Source organism: Bufo gargarizans, chromosome 6, assembly GCF_014858855.1.
Source record: "Bufo gargarizans isolate SCDJY-AF-19 chromosome 6, ASM1485885v1, whole genome shotgun sequence".
Taxonomy (NCBI): Eukaryota; Metazoa; Chordata; class Amphibia; order Anura; family Bufonidae; genus Bufo; species Bufo gargarizans.
Window position 1 is genome coordinate 211162075 of NC_058085.1, and position 22092 is coordinate 211184166.

The 22092-nt window shown below is 46.5% G+C and overlaps 1 protein-coding gene across 1 annotated transcript in view; it reads left to right on the forward strand.

Moving 5' to 3' along the window:
• C6H10orf71 (chromosome 6 C10orf71 homolog) overlaps window positions 1–22092 on the forward strand; it is a 1221395-nt gene that overhangs the window by 850952 nt on the left and 348351 nt on the right. The window contains exon 3 of the mRNA XM_044296691.1: window positions 12169–12204. Coding sequence (XP_044152626.1) covers window positions 12169–12204 — 36 coding nt within the window. The remainder of the gene's footprint in view (window positions 1–12168; window positions 12205–22092) is intronic.

Here is a 22092-nt window from a genome sequence, read left to right on the forward strand (position 1 = left end):
ACCTGTCACCCAGCGCCTAAATACTAGGCCTCAAATTTATATCCCGCTAAATCTGTCCCTAGTGCTGTAGCTGGGCGAGTTATTTAGTGTCCGTTCAAGCACATTTCTTGTTCTGGGTTGAAATACAATTCCCAATTTAGCAATTTCATAATTTAGTGGTTTCTGCTATATCAGAGCTATTTGAAATCTATCCCTAAAAGGGTATATAATATTCAAGGTGCACATTGGGTCATTCAGAATAACTTCACACACACCCGCTACTGTGTATTTCCAAGTCTAATTCTGGCACTAAACCCATACCTGTCACCCAGCGCCTAAATACTAGGCCTCAAATTTATATCCAGCTAAATCTGTCCCTAGTGCTGTAGCTGGGCGAGTTATTTAGTGTCCGTTCAAGCACATTTCTTGTTCTGGGTTGAAATACAATTCCCAATTTAGCAATTTCATAATTTAGTGGTTTCTGCTATATCAGAGCTATTTGAAATCTATCCCTAAAAGGGTATATAATATTCAAGGTGCACATTGGGTCATTCAGAATAACTTCACACACACCCGCTACTGTGTATTTCCAAGTCTAATTCTGGCACTAAACCCATACCTGTCACCCAGCGCCTAAATACTAGGCCTCAAATTTATATCCCGCTAAATCTGTCCTTAGTGCTGTAGCTGGGCGAGTTATTTAGTGTCCGTTCAAGCACATTTCTTGTTCTGGGTTGAAATACAATTCCCAATTTAGCAATTTCATAATTTAGTGGTTTCTGCTATATCAGAGCTATTTGAAATCTATCCCTAAAAGGGTATATAATATTCAAGGTGCACATTGGGTCATTCAGAATAACTTCACACACACCCGCTACTGTGTATTTCCAAGTCTAATTCTGGCACTAAACCCATACCTGTCACCCAGCGCCTAAATACTAGGCCTCAAATTTATATCCCGCTAAATCTGTCCTTAGTGCTGTAGCTGGGCGAGTTATTTAGTGTCCGTTCAAGCACATTTCTTGTTCTGGGTTGAAATACAATTCCCAATTTAGCAATTTCATAATTTAGTGGTTTCTGCTATATCAGAGCTATTTGAAATCTATCCCTAAAAGGGTATATAATATTCAAGGTGCACATTGGGTCATTCAGAATAACTTCACACACACCCGCTACTGTGTATTTCCAAGTCTAATTCTGGCACTAAACCCATACCTGTCACCCAGCGCCTAAATACTAGGCCTCAAATTTATATCCCGCTAAATCTGTCCCTAGTGCTGTAGCTGGGCGAGTTATTTAGTGTCCGTTCAAGCACATTTCTTGTTCTGGGTTGAAATACAATTCCCAATTTAGCAATTTCATAATTTAGTGGTTTCTGCTATATCAGAGCTATTTGAAATCTATCCCTAAAAGGGTATATAATATTCAAGGTGCACATTGGGTCATTCAGAATAACTTCACACACACCCGCTACTGTGTATTTCCAAGTCTAATTCTGGCACTAAACCCATACCTGTCACCCAGCGCCTAAATACTAGGCCTCAAATTTATATCCAGCTAAATCTGTCCCTAGTGCTGTAGCTGGGCGAGTTATTTAGTGTCCGTTCAAGCACATTTCTTGTTCTGGGTTGAAATACAATTCCCAATTTAGCAATTTCATAATTTAGTGGTTTCTGCTATATCAGAGCTATTTGAAATCTATCCCTAAAAGGGTATATAATATTCAAGGTGCACATTGGGTCATTCAGAATAACTTCACACACACCCGCTACTGTGTATTTCCAAGTCTAATTCTGGCACTAAAGCCATACCTGTCACTCAGCGCCTAAATACTAGGCCTCAAATTTATATCCCGCTAAATCTGTCCTTAGTGCTGTAGCTGGGCGAGTTATTTAGTGTCCGTTCAAGCACATTTCTTGTTCTGGGTTGAAATACAATTCCCAATTTAGCAATTTCATAATTTAGTGGTTTCTGCTATATCAGAGCTATTTGAAATCTATCCCTAAAAGGGTATATAATATTCAAGGTGCACATTGGGTCATTCAGAATAACTTCACACACACCCGCTACTGTGTATTTCCAAGTCTAATTCTGGCACTAAACCCATACCTGTCACCCAGCGCCTAAATACTAGGCCTCAAATTTATATCCCGCTAAATCTGTCCTTAGTGCTGTAGCTGGGCGAGTTATTTAGTGTCCGTTCAAGCACATTTCTTGTTCTGGGTTGAAATACAATTCCCAATTTAGCAATTTCATAATTTAGTGGTTTCTGCTATATCAGAGCTATTTGAAATCTATCCCTAAAAGGGTATATAATATTCAAGGTGCACATTGGGTCATTCAGAATAACTTCACACACACCCGCTACTGTGTATTTCCAAGTCTAATTCTGGCACTAAACCCATACCTGTCACCCAGCGCCTAAATACTAGGCCTCAAATTTATATCCCGCTAAATCTGTCCCTAGTGCTGTAGCTGGGCGAGTTATTTAGTGTCCGTTCAAGCACATTTCTTGTTCTGGGTTGAAATACAATTCCCAATTTAGCAATTTCATAATTTAGTGGTTTCTGCTATATCAGAGCTATTTGAAATCTATCCCTAAAAGGGTATATAATATTCAAGGTGCACATAGGGTCATTCAGAATAACTTCACACACCCGCTACTGTGCATTTCCAAATCTAATTCTGTCACTAAACCCATACCTGTCACCCAGCGCCTAAATACTAGGCCTCAAATTTATATCCCGCTAAATCTCTCGTTACCGCTGTCCTGTTGTGGCTGGGAAAGTTATTTAGTGTCCGTCAAAGCACATTTTTTGTTCTGGGTTGAAATACAATTCCCAATTTAGCAATTTCATAATTTAGTCGTTTCTGCTATATCAGAGCTATTTGAAATCTATCCCTAAAAGGGTAGATCATATTGAAGGTGCACATAGGGTCATTCAGAATAACTTCACACACACGCTTCTGTGCATTTCCAAGTCTAATTCTGTCACTAAATCCATACCGGTCACCCAGCGCCTAAATACTAGGCCTCAAATTTATATCCCGCTGAATTTGAATACAATACATTGGGCCAAATAATATATTTGTTGTTGTGGTGAACCATAACAATGAGAAAAACATCTAGTAAGGGACGCGGACGTGGACATGGTCGTGGTGGTGTTAGTGGACCCTCTGGTGCTGGGAGAGGACGTGGCCGTTCTGCCACATCCACACGTCCTAGTGTACCAACTACCTCAGGTCCCAGTAGCCGCCAGAATTTACAGCGATATATGGTGGGGCCCAATGCCGTTCTAAGGATGGTAAGGCCTGAGCAGGTACAGGCATTAGTCAATTGGGTGGCCGACAGTGGATCCAGCACGTTCACATTATCTCCCACCCAGTCTTCTGCAGAAAGCGCACAGATGGCGCCTGAAAACCAACCCCATCAGTCTGTCACATCACCCCCATGCATACCAGGGAAACTGTCTCAGCCTCAAGTTATGCAGCAGTCTCTTATGCTGTTTGAAGACTCCGCTGGCAGGGTTTCCCAAGGGCATCCACCTAGCCCTTCCCCAGCGGTGAAAGACATAGAATGCACTGACGCACAACCACTTATGTTTCCTGATGATGAGGACATGGGAATACCACCTCAGCATGTCTCTGATGATGACGAAACACAGGTGCCAACTGCTGCGTCTTTCTGCAGTGTGCAGACTGAACAGGAGGTCAGGGATCAAGACTGGGTGGAAGACGATGCAGGGGACGATGAGGTCCTAGACCCCACATGGAATGAAGGTCGTGCCACTGACTTTCACAGTTCGGAGGAAGAGGCAGTGGTGAGACCGAGCCAACAGCGTAGCAAAAGAGGGAGCAGTGGGCAAAAGCAGAACACCCGCCGCCAAGAGACTCCGCCTGCTACTGACCGCCGCCATCTGGGACCGAGCACCCCAAAGGCAGCTTCAAGGAGTTCCCTGGCATGGCACTTCTTCAAACAATGTGCTGACGACAAGACCCGAGTGGTTTGCACGCTGTGCCATCAGAGCCTGAAGCGAGGCATTAACGTTCTGAACCTGAGCACAACCTGCATGACCAGGCACCTGCATGCAAAGCATGAACTGCAGTGGAGTAAACACCTTAAAACCAAGGAAGTCACTCAGGCTCCCCCTGCTACCTCTTCTGCTGCTGCCGCCTCGGCCTATTCTGCTGCTGCCGCCTCGGCCTCTTCCTCCGCCTCTGGAGGAACGTTGGCACCTGCCGCCCAGCAAACAGGGGATGTACCACCAACACCACCACCACCACCTCCGTCACCAAGCGTCTCAACCATGTCACACGCCAGCGTTCAGCTCTCCATCTCACAAACATTTGATAGAAAGCGTAAATTCCCACCTAGCCACCCTCGATCCCTGGCCCTGAATGCCAGCATTTCTAAACTACTGGCCTATGAAATGCTGTCATTTAGGCTGGTGGACACAGACAGCTTCAAACAGCTCATGTCGCTTGCTGTCCCACAGTATGTTGTTCCCAGCCGGCACTACTTCTCCAAGAGAGCCGTGCCTTCCCTGCACAACCAAGTATCCGATAAAATCAAGTGTGCACTGCGCAACGCCATCTGTGGCAAGGTCCACCTAACCACAGATACGTGGACCAGTAAGCACGGCCAGGGACGCTATATCTCCCTAACTGCACACTGGGTAAATGTAGTGGCAGCTGGGCCCCAGGCGGAGAGCTGTTTGGCGCACGTCCTTCCGCCGCCAAGGATCGCAGGGCAACATTCTTTGCCTCCTGTTGCCACCTCCTCCTTCTCGGCTTCCTCCTCCTCTTCTTCCACCTGCTCATCCAGTCAGCCACACACCTTCACCACCAACTTCAGCACAGCCCGGGGTAAACGTCAGCAGGCCATTCTGAAACTCATATGTTTGGGGGACAGGCCCCACACCGCACAGGAGTTGTGGCGGGGTATTGAACAACAGACCGACGAGTGGTTGCTGCCGGTGAGCCTCAAGCCCGGCCTGGTGGTGTGTGATAATGGGCGAAATCTCGTTGCAGCTCTGGGACTAGCCAATTTGACGCACATCCCTTGCTTGGCGCATGTGCTGAATTTGGTGGTGCAGAAGTTCATTCACAACTACCCCGACATGTCAGAGCTGCTGCATAAAGTGCGGGCCGTCTGTTCGCGCTTCCGGCGTTCACATCCTGCTGCTGCTCGCCTGTCTGCGCTACAGCGTAACTTCGGCCTTCCCGCTCACCGCCTCATATGCGACGTGCCCACCAGGTGGAACTCCACCTTGCACATGCTGGACAGACTGTGCGAGCAGCAGCAGGCCATAGTGGAGTTTCAGCTGCAGCACGCACGGGTCAGTCGCACTACAGAACAGCACCACTTCACCACCAATGACTGGGCCTCCATGCGAGACCTGTGTGCCCTGTTGCGCTGTTTCGAGTACTCCACCAACATGGCCAGTGGCGATGACACCGTTATCAGCGTTACAATACCACTTCTATGTCTCCTTGAGAAAACACTTAGGGCGATGATGGAAGAGGAGGTGGCCCAGGAGGAGGAGGAGGAGGAGGAAGAGGGGTCATTTTTAGCACTTTCAGGCCAGTCTCTTCGAAGTGACTCAGAGGGAGGTTTTTGGCAACAGCAGAGGCCAGGTACAAATGTGGCCAGCCAGGGCCCACTACTGGAGGACGAGGAGGACGAGGATGAGGAGGAGGTGGAGGAGGATGAGGATGAAGCATGGTCACAGCGGGGTGGCACCCAACGCAGCTCGGGTCCATCACTGGTGCGTGGCTGGGGGGAAAGGCAGGACGATGACGATACGCCTCCCACAGAGGACAGCTTGTCCTTACCCCTGGGCAGCCTGGCACACATGAGCGACTACATGCTGCAGTGCCTGCGCAACGACAGCAGAGTTGCCCACATTTTAACCTGTGCGGACTACTGGGTTGCCACCCTGCTGGATCCACGCTACAAAGACAATGTGCCCACCTTACTTCCTGCACTGGAGCGTGATAGGAAGATGCGCGAGTACAAGCGCACGTTGGTAGACGCGCTACTGAGAGCATTCCCAAATGTCACAGGGGAACAAGTGGAAGCCCAAGGCCAAGGCAGAGGAGGAGCAAGAGGTCGCCAAGGCAGCTGTGTCACGGCCAGCTCCTCTGAGGGCAGGGTTAGCATGGCAGAGATGTGGAAAACTTTTGTCAACACGCCACAGCTAACTGCACCACCACCTGATACGCAACGTGTTAGCAGGAGGCAACATTTCACTAACATGGTGGAACAGTACGTGTGCACACCCCTCCACGTACTGACTGATGGTTCGGCCCCATTCAACTTCTGGGTCTCTAAATTGTCCACGTGGCCAGAGCTAGCCTTTTATGCCTTGGAGGTGCTGGCCTGCCCGGCAGCCAGCGTTTTGTCTGAACGTGTATTCAGCACGGCAGGGGGCGTCATTACAGACAAACGCAGCCGCCTGTCTACAGCCAATGTGGACAAGCTGACGTTCATAAAAATGAACCAGGCATGGATCCCACAGGACCTGTCCGTCCCTTGTCCAGATTAGACATTAACTACCTCCCCATAACCATATATTATTGGACTCCAGGGCACTTCCTCATTCAATCCTATTTTTATTTTCATTTTACCATTATATTGCGAGGCTACCCAAAGTTGAATGAACCTCTCCTCTGCCTGTGTGCTAGGCCTAAATATATGCCAATGGACTGTTGCAGTGGTGGGTGACGTGAAGCCTCATTCTCTGCTATGACATGCAGACTAATTCTCTGCTGACATGAAGACAGATTCTCTGTTACGGGACCTCCCTCCTCTGCCTGGGTGCTGGGCCTAAATATATGCCAATGGACTGTTGCAGTGGTGGGTGACGTGAAGCCTGATTCTCTGCTATGACATGCAGACTAATTCTCTGCTGACATGAAGACAGATTCTCTGTTACGGGACCTCTCTCCTCTGCCTGTGTGTGTGCTGGGCCTAAATATATGCCAATGGACTGTTGCAGTGGTGGCTGACGTGAAGCCTCATTCTCTGCTATGACATGCAGACTAATTCTCTGCTGACATGAAGCCAGATTGTCTGTTACGGGACCTCTCTCCTCTGCCTGTGTGTGTGCTGGGCCTAAATATATGCCAATGGACTGTTGCAGTGGTGGCTGACGTGAAGCCTCATTCTCTGCTATGACATGCAGACTAATTCTCTGCTGACATGAAGACAGATTCTCTGTTACGGGACCTCCCTCCTCTGCCTGGGTGCTGGGCCTAAATATATGCCAATGGACTGTTGCAGTGGTGGCTGACGTGAAGCCTCATTCTCTGCTATGACATGCAGACTAATTCTCTGCTGACATGAAGACAGATTCTCTGTTACGGGACCTCCCTCCTCTGCCTGGGTGCTGGGCCTAAATATATGCCAATGGACTGTTGCAGTGGTGGGTGACGTGAAGCCTCATTCTCTGCTATGACATGCAGACTGATTCTCTGCTGACATGAAGCCAGATTGTCTGTTACGGGACCTCCCTCCTCTGCCTGGGTGCTGGGCCTAAATATATGCCAATGGACTGTTGCAGTGGTGGCTGACGTGAAGCCTCATTCTCTGCTATGACATGCAGACTAATTCTCTGCTGACATGAAGACAGATTCTCTGTTACGGGACCTCCCTCCTCTGCCTGGGTGCTGGGCCTAAATATATGCCAATGGACTGTTGCAGTGGTGGCTGACGTGAAGCCTCATTCTCTGCTATGACATGCAGACTAATTCTCTGCTGACATGAAGACAGATTCTCTGTTACGGGACCTCCCTCCTCTGCCTGGGTGCTGGGCCTAAATATATGCCAATGGACTGTTGCAGTGGTGGGTGACGTGAAGCCTCATTCTCTGCTATGACATGCAGACTGATTCTCTGCTGACATGAAGCCAGATTGTCTGTTACGGGACCTCTCTCCTCTGCCTGTGTGCTAGGCCTAAATATATGCCAATGGACTGTTGCAGTGGTGGCTGACGTGAAGCCTCATTCTCTGCTATGACATGCAGACTGATTCTCTGCTGACATGAAGCCAGATCGTCTGTTACGGGACCTCTCTGCTCTGCCTGTGTGCTAGGCCTAAATATATGCCAATGGACTGTTGCAGTGGTGGGTGACGTGAAGCCTCATTCTCTGCTATGACATGCAGACTGATTCTCTGCTGTCATGAAGCCAGATTGTCTGTTACGGGACCTCTCTGCTCTGCCTGTGTGCTAGGCCTAAATATATGCCAATGGACTGTTGCAGTGGTGGGTGACGTGAAGCCTCATTCTCTGCTATGACATGCAGACTGATTCTCTGCTGACATGAAGCCAGATTGTCTGTTACGGGACCTCTCTCCTCTGCCTGTGTGCTAGGCCTAAATATATGCCAATGGACTGTTGCAGTGGTGGCTGACGTGAAGCCTCATTCTCTGCTATGACATGCAGACTAATTCTCTGCTGACATGAAGCCAGATTGTCTGTTACGGGACCTCTCTCCTCTGCCTGGGTGCTGGGCCTAAATTTATGACAATGGACTGTTGCAGTGGTGGCTGACGTGAAGCCTGATTCTCTGCTATGACATGCAGACTGATTCTCTGCTGACATGAAGCCAGATCCTCTGTTACGGGACCTCTCTCCTCTGCCTGTGTGTGTGCTGGGCCTAAATATATGCCAATGGACTGTTGCAGTGGTGGCTGACGTGAAGCCTCATTCTCTGCTATGACATGCAGACTGATTCTCTGCTGACATGAAGCCAGATTCTCTGTTACGGGACCTCTCTCCTCTGCCTGTGTGTGTGCTGGGCCTAAATATATGCCAATGGACTGTTGCAGTGGTGGCTGACGTGAAGCCTCATTCTCTGCTATGACATGCAGACTAATTCTCTGCTGACATGAAGACAGATTCTCTGTTACGGGACCTCCCTCCTCTGCCTGGGTGCTGGGCCTAAATATATGCCAATGGACTGTTGCAGTGGTGGCTGACGTGAAGCCTCATTCTCTGCTATGACATGCAGACTAATTCTCTGCTGACATGAAGACAGATTCTCTGTTACGGGACCTCTCTCCTCTGCCTGGGTGCCGGGGCCTAAATATCTGAGAATGGACTGTTCCAGTGGTGGGTGACGGGAAGCCAGATTCTCTGCTATGGGACCTCTCTCCAATTGATTTTGGTTAATTTTTATTTATTTAATTTTTATTTTAATTCATTTCCCTATCCACATTTGTTTGCAGGGGATTTACCTACATGTTGCTGCCTTTTGCAGCCCTCTAGCTCTTTCCTGGGCTGTTTTACAGCCTTTTTAGTGCCGAAAAGTTCGGGTCCCCATTGACTTCAATGGGGTTCGGGTTCGGGACGAAGTTCGGATCGGGTTCGGATCCCGAACCCGAACATTTCCGGGATGTTCGGCCGAACTTCTCGAACCCGAACATCCAGGTGTTCGCTCAACTCTACCGAATATTTAAAATATAGTGTTATATTCGTAATTTACGAATATAGCACTATATTCTACCTATGGGATAACCGTTATGCAATTATAATAAAGTGCATACTTAAAGGAAACATTTGTAAAATGACATACATAAAATGTATTACATATGGAAGAGAAATTATAATGATTCTTTAATATTCTTCATTATGTAAGTTATGCGAAAAATGTTTAATAAAATATGTGTGTGAATCGATTCGGATAAGGCCTTTAAGTAAGCAACTACCTTATGTTGGCGGGCCTGGCGGTTTGGTAGAATTTTCGAATATGGAGAATATACTGCTACATTCGTAATTTTAGAATATAGCGCTATCTTCGGCATATTCCTATAATTCTAGCAAGCCAACCAATAGGAAAGTTCGCTATACACTGCTCTAAGTTGGATTCACTATGCGAGAATATTACTTTGCCTATTTTTTGCAATTGATAGAATACTGAGTCATTCTATTTATTGCAAAAAATAGGCAAAGTAATATTCTCACATTGCAAATCCAACTTAGAACTGTCTACAGGCAACTTTCCTATTGGCTTCTTGCTTGATTTAATGAATATAGAGAATATAGCGCTATATTCGTATTCGTCATATTCGTTAATTCTAGATAGCCGAACAATAGAAAAGTAAGTTGCATATACCCCACTCTAAGTTTGATGCACAATATGAGTAATATTACTTAATCTTCTCGCATTGCGCATCCAACTTAGAGCGGGCATAGCCTACTTTCCTAATGTTTGGCTATCTAGAATTAACAAAGATAACGAATATAGTGCTATATTCTCTATATTCGTTAATTCTAGCAAGCCAATAGAAAAGTTGCCTATGGACAGTTCTAAGTTGGATTCGTAATGCTAGAATATTACTTTGGTACTTGCATCCCTGGATCAGATGAAAGCTGTAATGGCACCGGATGTTAAAAGCAGAGTGTGCTTGGCATGCATGCTGTACCTACACTCCCTGGACTTTGTGTGGCTGTCATGGCCCATAACAGGTAGGAACTAGTGTTAGGGACCACTCATGAAAGCGACCTTGACGTGTTGAGTGGCTTATTATGCTTTGGCCGAAATGTACACCAATGCCTTATTCAACGTCCAGCATAAAGGCAGGGCAGAGTGCTGGTTGCAGAGTGCGATTGCATTTGTGTTTTTAAGAATATTACTTTGCCTTTTTTTTGCAATAAATAGAGTAATGACCCAGTATTCTATTTATTGCAAAAAATAGGCAAAGTAATATTCTCGCATTGTGAATCCAATTTAGAGCTGTCCATAGGCAAATTTCCTATTGGCTTGCTAGAATTAACAAATATAGAGAATATAGCGCTATATTCGTTATCTTCGTTAATTCTAGCAAACCAACCAATAGGAAAGTTGCCTTATACAGTTAAACTCACAATACACAAATAATTAAATCGCATATTATTCGCGATAAATAGAATAATGACGAATATTGTATTTTGACGAATATAAGACGAATATTCAATCGAAATATCGCTAAATCGAATATGGCACCTCTCACTCATCACTAGTTACGAGCAGATTCTTGTGCAAGTAACCTTTCCCCCAACTCCGGGACAATCTGAGCAAGGTTCTGAATGTGATCAGTGAGGCTTTGCAGAGGATGCATGGTGAGATATGGCCTGTGATTCTGTCACGGATAGGGGGTAGGGAGAAGTGCTCCCCTGACTGCCACCCACGCCTCTGCCCCTGTCTACTTGCACTTATCCGTCCAAGATAACGGAGCGCAACTGGGCGGCGGTCCATAACTTACGTAAGGGACAAACAAGACAGACAATACAGAACCTCAGATAGCAAAATTCAAAACCAGGAAGTCGCAGCAGAATCAAGGAGCAGGCATAGTGAGTCTAAACAAGAGCCAGGAATCAAGCCAGGAGATAACAACAAAATACAAGGAGAGGGCAAAGAAGAGTCAAAACACAAGCCGAGAGTCAATACCAGGAGTTACCACAATTCACAGGGAGCAGACCAGGACGAGTCAATACCCAAATTTCAGGGAAATAACGCAACATTAATCACAGGCAACCTGTGACCTTAATCACAGGCAACATGACTTGCTCTCCTGCATTCAGCTCAGCGCCGAGTGCCCAGCTCGGCGCTCAGGCTCAGCCCTGTTACTATAGGAGGACGCCAGCCACGCTGGAGAGACGCGCGCGGCTGGGTCTTACCCGCCCATCGTTACTCTGGAGATGAGAACGCCGCACCAGGGGGCGGGTAAGACCCAGCCGCGAGCGTCTTTCCAGCGTGGCTGGCGTCCTCCTATAGTAACAGGGCTGAGCCTGAGCGCCGAGCTGGGCACTCGGCGCTGAGCTGAATGCAGGAGAGCGAGTTGGCGCCCTGTGACAGTATTATTTTTACCAATTACTTTTTCAATTTGGTTCACAAGCAACTTGACCAATACTTTGTAATCCTTATTTAGGAGTGTGATTGGTCTCCAATTTTCTAATTGCAATTTGTCGCCTATATTTTTATTAGACAGCTCTTGATAGAATTGTTTGGATTTTTTAAGCATTTCTTCTTTCTTTGATTCACCACCGATATTTGATATTACAGTTTTTTGCCCAGTTGCTTTTTGAAGACGAATCTTGTACATTTTTCATCATCTTCAAGCTACTTCACTTTGGTATTAAATATTATTTATTTGCCTTTCTAGTAAATTGCCTTTTAAATTTCTCCTTTTGTTTTCTCTATCAGGTCTGAGAGAGCGATTCCTCCATTTTTCAGCTTCAGGTAAGTCTGTAGTTTTGTATTAAGATTTTTGAATACAACCTGTAACAGTCATGTCCACACACACTCAGGGGGAAGGATAGTGACCACTGCGCTCCACCCTCACCCCTGGCCCTGCCTACTTGCCTCACGAGTCCTGATGACAGGGGAACACTGGTCGAAAGTCCCTCACTTAGGATATGTGCATGGAAGACAGACAAGACAAAATACAGAACGTGAACGGACCGGGTCAGAACCAAGAGAGCTATGCAGTTCAAAGGGTTAAGCAAAGAATGGTCAGGAGAAGCCAGGGTCAAATACCAGGAGAGTAGAGAAGTACCAGAGGAGTCCGCAAAGAGTAGTCAGGTGGGAGCCGAGGTCACAATGCCAGCAGTACAGGAGGAGCAGTCAAAGAATCGTTAGGGAACAGGATTGGGTGAGTATTCTGTAGTCCAACAAATAGCCAGGAACCTAGAATTAACAGCAACCTGTGGCCAGCAGGCTGCCTGTATTTATAGTGGGGTCTGAGGGTCATGGGACGTGGCCAGCGTCACATGACCAACAGACAGACAAGTCGAGCACCGAGTGATCAGCTTGGCGCTCAAGGCAGACCTAGGAGCAGGGAGCCTCCCAGCTAGCAAAGACCGAGTGCGCCTTTGGCGCCCCATGACAGTACCCCCCTTTTACAAGGAGCCACCGGACCCAAGACTTCAGGCTATGGCCTTTCAGGGTGTTCTAAATACATTTTTTCGAACAAGTCTAGGAGCATGAACCTCTCTGGCGGGTACCCAAGATCTCTCTTTGGGTCCATACCCCTTCCAGTGAATCAGGTACTGTAAGGAATTGCGCACTCTCCTGACATCCACTATCTTAGACACCACATACTCGACAGCATCACTAACAAGAACCGGCGGAGGTGAGGCTTTCAAAGGTACAACAGGTTCAAAATACTTTTTAAGTAGAGATTTATGAAATACATTATGAATGTGGAACGACTCGGGCAGCTCCAACTCAAACGATACTGGATGAATCACCTCAGTGATCTTATACGGTCCAGTAAAATAAGGAGCAAATTTTCTAGAAGCTACCTTGAGAGATAGATTCTTGGAGGACCTGCCTTGAGTTTTAACCGCCTCTGGACCGTCTAACGCAGATCTGCGGTCTGGAGGCGGCAGCTCTGCGCAGTTACGCATATACGCGTCATCTCGCGAGAGCCGTGATTTCCTGTGAACGCGCGCACACAGGCGCACGCGTTCACAGGATCGGAAGGTAAGAGACAGGATCTCCAGCCTGCCAGCGGCGATCGTTCGTGATTTTTTTAACCCCTAACAGGTATATTAGACGCTGTTTTGATAACAGCGTCTAATATACCTGCTACCTGGTCCTCTGGTGGTCCCTTTTGCTTGGATCGACCACCAGAGGACACAGGTAGCTCAGTAAAGTACCACAAAACACCACTACACTACACTACACCCCCCCTGTCACTTATTAACCCCTTATGAACCCCTGATCACCCATGATCACCCCATATAGACTCCCTTATCACCCCCCTGTAAGGCTCCATTCAGACGTCCGTATGATTTTTACAGATCCACGGATACATGGATCGGATCCGCAAAACACATACGGACGTCTGAATGGAGCCTTACAGGGGGGTGATCAATGACAGGGAGGTGATTACCCATATAGATTCCCTGATCACCCCCCTGTCATTTATTATTATTTTTTTTATATTTTTATTATAAGTTTCAAAGTATAACAGTAGGTAACAGGATACCAAGGTATAGGCTCGCAGGCCACGCTAATGCAATATTAAGTACAGAGTAGGTACATGTCAGATACAACAGTGTTGCGCCGTCCATGGTTTGGCACATGGGACAATCACAATCAGTCTTGAGCGAGGCATAAAATGGAGGAGGCGGATGCCGAACTGAGAAGACAGGAAGAGCTGGCGTGGAGATATCTGCAACGTGAGGTAGGGATGCCTCTCGTACGGAGTGCATAGCGAGCTAGCTGGTAGTGCTAGATGGTTACAGATATGCGTTGCAGCCTATTTAGTCATCAATAGGGTACACTATGGTTTGAGAGATCTATATTTAGACCATAGGGAACATTTTTGGAGAAATATCATGTGAGTGCGTGATTCCCAAGAAGATAGTTCCTCAAACCTATGGATCTGGTCAACTTTTTGGATCCATTGTTCTAGGGTCGGGACTACAGGTCGTAGCCAAAATTTAGGGAGTTGAAGGCAGGCTGCTAGTAGCATCTGTGTAAATACAAATGGGGGTTTAGCGTTCCCCTTATCTTGGGAGAAAGACAGGAGGGTAGTTTGGGGAGACGGTAGAATTGAGGTGCCGCAAACTTCGTTGGCAACTGAGAAGACCTCGCCCCACCATTTATGGATAAGGGGGCAGGTCCACCAGATATGAAGAAAAGTTCCTCTCTCCTCAAGAAACCTCCAGCAGGCGTCAGAAGCAGACCTAGTGTATCTTGATATTTTATCTGGCGTATTGTACCATCTGGTTAGGATTTTATAGACGTTTTCCTGAATTCTGACGCAGCGGGAGGCCCCATGAGGAGATTCTAGTAATTTAGGCAGGGATTCATGTGGAATTGTGGTGTTCAGGTCTAGTTCCCATTGTGAGACAAAGGATGGCTTAGCTATCATAGGGGGTAGCCGCAATTTGCTGTAAATCTGTGAGATGAGTTTTCTGGGTGCTGAGCGTAAAGACATCAGAGATTCCAGCCAAACCCACGGACGAAGGAGGTCCCCTATTTTGATGTGTTGTTTCAGGTAAGCTCTAATGTAGGCAACTGAGAGAAAATCTCGCGGGTGAGGATTAAGCAGGGCATTTGTGGCTTTTAAGTCCATCCACTCTCCAGTTGGGAGGGCTAGGGAAATTATAGGGATCGTGGAGGACAGCAGTCCTGTTGAGGTAGCGCTTGTGTTTAGGACATCTGTTACAGATAGAGTGGGAGAGGGGAATGGGATAGAGCAATGTGTAGAAGATAGCCACTTCCAAGCTTCTAACGTAGCTTTGAGGATTGGGTAGTGATACATAGGGCCAGGAAAAACCAACTTATGACCTAAGAGGAGCGCTCTGGCTGGGCTGTTCAAAATGTCTAATTCTATTTGTACCACTATGGGTGGTGGGGAGGGGCGTAACCAGGCTAGTGCACGTGAGAGAAGGATAGCCTTCCCGTACAGTTCGGGATTTGGTAGACCTATTCCCCCTGCATGTCTGGGCTTGGTGAGGAGGGCGCAAGATAGTCTCGCTTTCCTTCCACTCCAGATGATAGATCTGAACTTTTGCATGATTGTGTCGTAAAAGTGCTTGGGGACAGGAATGGGGAGGACTTGCTGCAAATAAATCAGTCGGGGGAGTATTAAGGAAGAGAGAAGGTTTTTGCGACCAAACCAGGACAACGTAGGGTTGGCTCGGGCCAGAATATCAATAGCTTCAAAAAGTGATTGTTTTAGAGGGGTATAATTAAGGGAAAAGAGTTATTTCAGGACTGATCTTGACCCCTAAGTATGTGATAGTAGGAGAGGACCAATTAAATGGGGAGTCCATCATCAGTTGATGTTTGGTTGCCCGGGGGATGCCTAAGCAGAGGACTAACGATTTACTGGCATTAATTTTGAAGTCTGACAAAATGCTATATGCGTTTAGGTGGGACTGGATTCGGGGTAAGGAAGCCTTTGGGTTGACCGTCATCATCACAACGTCGTCTGCGAAGGCAGCTAATTTCTGTTCCCTACCTCCCAAACATAGACCTACTATCTCCTGGTCCAATCTTATGGTTGCAAGGAGGGGCTTAAGAGCCAAGATAAATAAGAGGGGTGATAGGGGACAACCCTGGCGTGTTCCATTTCTAATAGAAAATGGAGAGGATAATGTGCCATTAACTAGAACTGAGGCTGTTGCGTGTTCATACATCGAAAAGGTTGCTTGAACAAAGGAGTCAGGTAGGCCAAAATTCCGCAGGACGTGTTTTAAATATGACCAGTTAACCCTATCGAATGCTTTATCGGCATCCGTGCTGAGTAAAAGCAAAGGGGAGGAAATCCGTTTGGCATGGCAAAGGGTATTAATCACCCTAGTGGTGTTGTCTTTGCCTTCCCTAATACGGATAAAGCCGACCTGGTCTCCATGAATCAGTTGAGGGAGAAGGATAGCTAATCTGTTGGCCAACATCTTGGCCAGAAGTTTGAGGTCTATGTTTAGGAGGGGGATGGGCCTATAATTGGAACATAATTTAGCATCTTTCCCTTCTTTAGGGATGAGAGTGATGTTGGCCGCAGTCATATCTCTTGAGAGAGGGATTCCCTGGAAAGTCTGATTACAGACTTCTAAGAGGTGAGGTAGAAGGAGTTCATGGAACGTTTTGTAGTAGGCTAGCAGAAGACCGTCAGGGCCTGGACTCTTTCCTGGCGGCATTTGATTTATTGCTTTTTTGAGCTTGTTCAGGGAAAAAGGGACTTCCAGACTTAACTTCTGTTTTGGGGAGATGTTAGGGAGTTTAGCGGCCTCCAGAAAGGAGGATATAGCAGGGGCGCGAGTTTCCGAATCTATGGTTGAGGGAAGATTATAGAGATCATTGTAAAAGGAGCGAAATTGGGCAGCAATCTGGGTGACAGAAAAGATAGCAGTCCCATCCTGTGAGAAAAGTTGATGGACGTAATTTGCGGACCTCCTCCCTTTGATCCTATTCATGACAAATTTGGTGGCCTTATCACCATGCGCAAAAAATTTGTGTTGGGAGCTCATGTAATATTTGGCTGCTCTAGAGGTTAGGAGGGATCTGAGTTTGGCTCTATATCCCGAAAGTTCACGAAATTGAGGGTCAGAGGGCTTAATTTTGTGCTGAGACTCGAGCCTCTGGATATTGTTTTAGAGTTTTGTCAATTTCTTTTTCTCTAACTTTCTTTTGGTGCATGCCAATGCTGATGAATTGTCCCCTGATTACTGGTATGTGGGCGTCCCAGAGAGAACTTATCTGTAGCTCCGGGCTTTTATTTAGGGAAAAATACTCTGCGATGTGTTTGGATATCCTCTCAACTGAATCTTGGTATCCCAAGAGGGATTCATTTAGGCGCCAGTTGAAGCACAAGGGGGTTTCATTGGGGGCCAGAACTGTTATAAAAACGGGGGAATGGTCTGACAGCTGAATAGAACCTATGGATGACTCCCGACACAGGTGTATGTGTTCTTTAGAGATAAACAGGTAATCTATTCTGTGGTAGGTACCATGCAGAGAGGAATAGGACGTGAAGTCTGAGTCATTAGGGTGATGAGAACGCCATACATCAATCAAGTGTAGTTCCCATAGGGAGTTCCTGATTGTTTTTAAGGACTTGTTAGAGTGGGATGATTTGTGAGTGGAGATATCTAGTTGTGGTAGGAGAGCCACATTTAAGTCGCCCCCTGCGACCACTATACCTTCCTTGAAGGATTCCGCGATAGGGAAAATATCAGATAACCAACGGGATTGATTAGAGTTTGGGGCATATAAGTTGATAAAGGTGTAGGTCTGCGGCCCTATAGTACCTTTAAGTAAAATATACCTTCCATCTGTGTCTAAAATTTGACTGACAAATTTAAAGGGAATTTTCCTTTGTAACCCTATACTGACCCCACTAGAAGCTGAAGAACTACCCCCACAATGATACCAGTTGGAATAATGAGAGAATCGCATGTCAGGGTAATGGTTAAAGCGGAAGTGTGTCTCTTGTAGGAATATCACCCCAGCCCCAGCTTTTCTTAGAATGGCAAAGCTTTGGCTCAGTTTTGATGGGGAGTGACAACCCTTGACATTGTAAGAAGCTACCAATAGGTCAGCCATTTAGTATGGTGTGTGTGGAATTACCTTGTAGCTGGCGTGACTTTCCCCAAGAGAGCGTAGCAGGTTTGTGAGGATCCGCTGTTCTGTGTGTCATAGGAGTTGTGGAAAGGAGGAGTTTACTCCATGTCGATGAGAGAGACAGATACCTTGGATTAGAAATAGGGAGAGGGAACATAACATAACGAGTTAAACAAACAGTAAATGAAAAAACAGACATACTGAGATATGTCATACTCAGGAGAGGAGACCGTTTAATGCCCAGGAAAGGGCAGTATTTAGGCAAGAAAGGGGAGAAAACCATTTAGAGAATAAGCCTCTTAAAGTCATTGTAGTGATGGAGCCCTGACTTTAGGTAAGACAAAGTTTGTAACTTCCAGGTACTATCATAGCCTAAAACGATCAAGCGAAGGTCACATGAGTCCATCTAATGTTCTTGAGAGAGACTTCTTGGGGTAAGATGTTGACCTCTTTTCTTGGAACGGGAGGACTTCGGTGTACGAAGCACTTCAAAAGGAACCGCCTTGGGGATATCAGGCAGAATGCTTAGATCTTGGAAGAGTTCCCAATTTTTGATCGGCATAGAAGGCACATTCAGTAACTCATACACTGCCTTGAGATCTGTGAATGATGAGATGTTAACCCTCTTGCCCGCATATGAAAAGGTTAGGCCAAAGGGATAGGACCAACGATGCACAACTTTGTTGGACCGGAGCCAATCTGTCAGGGGCTTGAGGGCCCTGCGTTTCTTCAAGGTTGAAGGGCTAGGTCCTGGTAAATATTGACCTTGGAATCTTCATATATCAGGTCGGGGTGGGTGCGTGCAGATTCCAGGATGGCAGCTTTCACTTGGAAATTGAGGAACCGACAGATGATGTCTCTGGGAGGTTCGGATGGCTTTGGCTTGGGTCTCAGGGCTCTGTGCGCCCATTCTATGATAATTTCTTGCGGGTGATCAGGGCCCAACAGAAATCCGCAGATTTCAATGATGGCAGCTGAAATTTCACCAGGGGGGAACGATTCCGGCACACCTCTGAATCTCAGATTGTTTCGGCGCCCCCTGTTTTCCTGGTCTTCTAGTGAGTTATGGAGATCGTTCCGATATGATGCACAGCGACGAAAGGAGTCTGATACCGCAGACTGGTGATTCTAGAGACTCCACACGTTCCCCAATATATCTCACCTCGTGTCTGAATGCCGACAGCTCCGCGAGGATCGTCTCCATTACTCTATTAAAAGCACGGTCGAGGTACTTTCTTGTGATCGGAAGCTCTGTGCCAGGTTGGATGTCTTCTAAATCGCTTTCTCCTTCCGACTGTGCATGAGCGTGTTTCGGGGCTTTAGGCTGCGGTATCGGCGCCTACTTAGGTTCTCTAGCAGCGATCGTGGTGGCGGCTTTTTTGAGAAATTTCTCCATATCTCCGTTCGAGACCTGGTTCTTGGAGGGAGCAGAAGGGTCACCGTGCCTAGCGTTCCCGATCTTGACCATTCTTGCCTTTGTAAGCTTATTTTAGCTGGCGTTAGGGACAAGTCTCCTCACAGAGCAGAGAGCTATGCAACTATCTTTATCCGGTGCAAGCCCCGCCCCCCCCACCCCCCTCTCATTGATCACCCCCCTGTAAGGCTCCATTCAGACGTCCATATGATTTTTACGGATCAACGGATACATGGATCGGATCCGCAAAACACATACGGACGTCTGAATGGAGCCTTACATGGGGGTGATCAATGACAGGGGGGTGATCACCTCATATACACTCCCTGATCACCCCCTGTCATTGATCACCCCCCTGTAAGGCTCCATTCAGACGTCCGTATGTGTTTTGCGGATCCGATCCATGTGTCCGTGGATCCGTAAAAATCATACGGACGTCTGAATGGAGCCTTACAGGGGGTGATCAATGACAGGGAGGTGATCAATAACAGGGGGGTGATCAGGGAGTCTATATAGGTGATCACCCCCCTGTCATTGATCACCCCCCTGGACATTTTTTTGCCCAAGTTAGCGGAAATTTTATTTATTTATAGAGTTGAGCGAACACCTGGATGTTCGGGTTCGAGAAGTTCGGCCGAACTTCCCGAAAATGTTCGGGTTCGGGATCCGAACCCGATCCGAACTTCGTCCCGAACCTGAACCCCATTGAAGTCAATGGGGACCCAAACTTTTCGGCACTAAAAAGGCTGTAAAACAGCCCAGGAAAGGGCTAGAGGGCTGCAAAAGGCAGCAACATGTAGGTAAATCCCCTGCAAACAAATGTGGATAGGGAAATGAATTAAAATAAAAATTAAATAAATAAAAATTAACCAAAATCAATTGGAGAGAGGTCCCATAGCAGGGAATCTGGCTTCCCGTCACCCACCACTGGAACAGTCCATTCTCAGATATTTAGGCCCCGGAACCCAGGCAGAGGAGAGAGGTCCCGTAACAGAGAATCTGGCTTCATGTCAGCAGAGAATTAGTCTGCATGTCATAGCAGAGAATGAGGCTTCACGTCAGCCACCACTGCAACAGTCCATTGGCATATATTTAGGCCCAGCACACAGGCAGAGGAGAGAGGTCCCGTAACAGACAATCTGGCTTCATGTCAGCAGAGAATCAGTCTTCATGTCATAGCAGAGAATCAGGCTTCACGTCAGCCACCACTGCAACAGTCCATTGTCATAAATTTAGGCCCAGCACCCAGGCAGAGGAGAGAGGTCCCGTAACAGACAATCTGGCTTCATGTCAGCAGAGAATTAGTCTGCATGTCATAGCAGAGAATCAGGCTTCACGTCACCCAACATTGGAACAGTCCATTGGCATAAATTTAGGCTCAGCACCCACGCAGAGAAGAGAGGTCCCGTAACAGACAATCTGGCTTCATGTCAGCAGAGAATCAGTCTGCATGTCATAGCAGAGAATCAGGCTTCACGTCAGCCACCACTGCAACAGTCCACAAAATGTGCTTTGACGGACACTAAATAACTTGCCCAGCCACAACAGTACAGCGGTAACGAGAGATTTAGCGGGATATAAATTTGAGGCCTAGTATTTAGGCGCTGGGTGACCGGTATGGATTTAGTGACAGAATTAGACTTGGAAATGCACAGTAGCGTGTGTGTGAAGTTATTCTGAATGACCCTATGTGCACCTTGAATATTATATACCCTTTTAGGGATAGATTTCAAATAGCTCTGATATAGCAGGAACCACTAAATTATGAAATTGCTAAATTGGGAATTGTATTTCAACCCAGAACAAAAAATGGCCATATCCCAGTCTAATTCTGTCACTAAATAACTTTCCCAGCCACAACAGGACAGCGGTAACGAGAGATTTAGCGGGATATAAATTTGAGGCCTAGTATTTAGGCGCTGGGTGACCGGTATGGATTTACTAACAGAATTAGACTTGGAAATGCACAGTAGCGTGTGTGTGAAGTTATTCTGAATGACCCTATGTGCACCTTGAATATTATATACCCTTTTAGGGATAGATTTCAAATAGCTCTGATATAGCAGGAACCACAAAATTATGAAATTGCTAAATTGGGAATTGTATTTCAACCCAGAACAAAAAATGTGCTTTGACGGACACTAAATAACTTGCCCAGCCACAACAGTACAGCGGTAACGAGAGATTTAGCGGGATATAAATTTGAGGCCTAGTATTTAGGCGCTGGGTGACCGGTATGGATTTAGTGACAGAATTAGACTTGGAAATGCACAGTAGCGTGTGTGTGAAGTTATTCTGAATGACCCTATGTGCACCTTGAATATTATATACCCTTTTAGGGATAGATTTCAAATAGCTCTGATATAGCAGGAACCACTAAATTATGAAATTGCTAAAGTGGGAATTGTATTTCAACCCAGAACAAAAAATGTGCTTTGACGGACACTAAATAACTTGCCCAGCCACAACAGTACAGCGGTAACGAGAGATTTAGCGGGATATAAATTTGAGGCCTAGTATTTAGGCGCTGGGTGACCGGTATGGATTTAGTGACAGAATTAGACTGGGATATGGCCAAAAAATAACCACACTATTGCTGGTTAAATGCACTTGGTGACGGGCGCAGCTTGCCC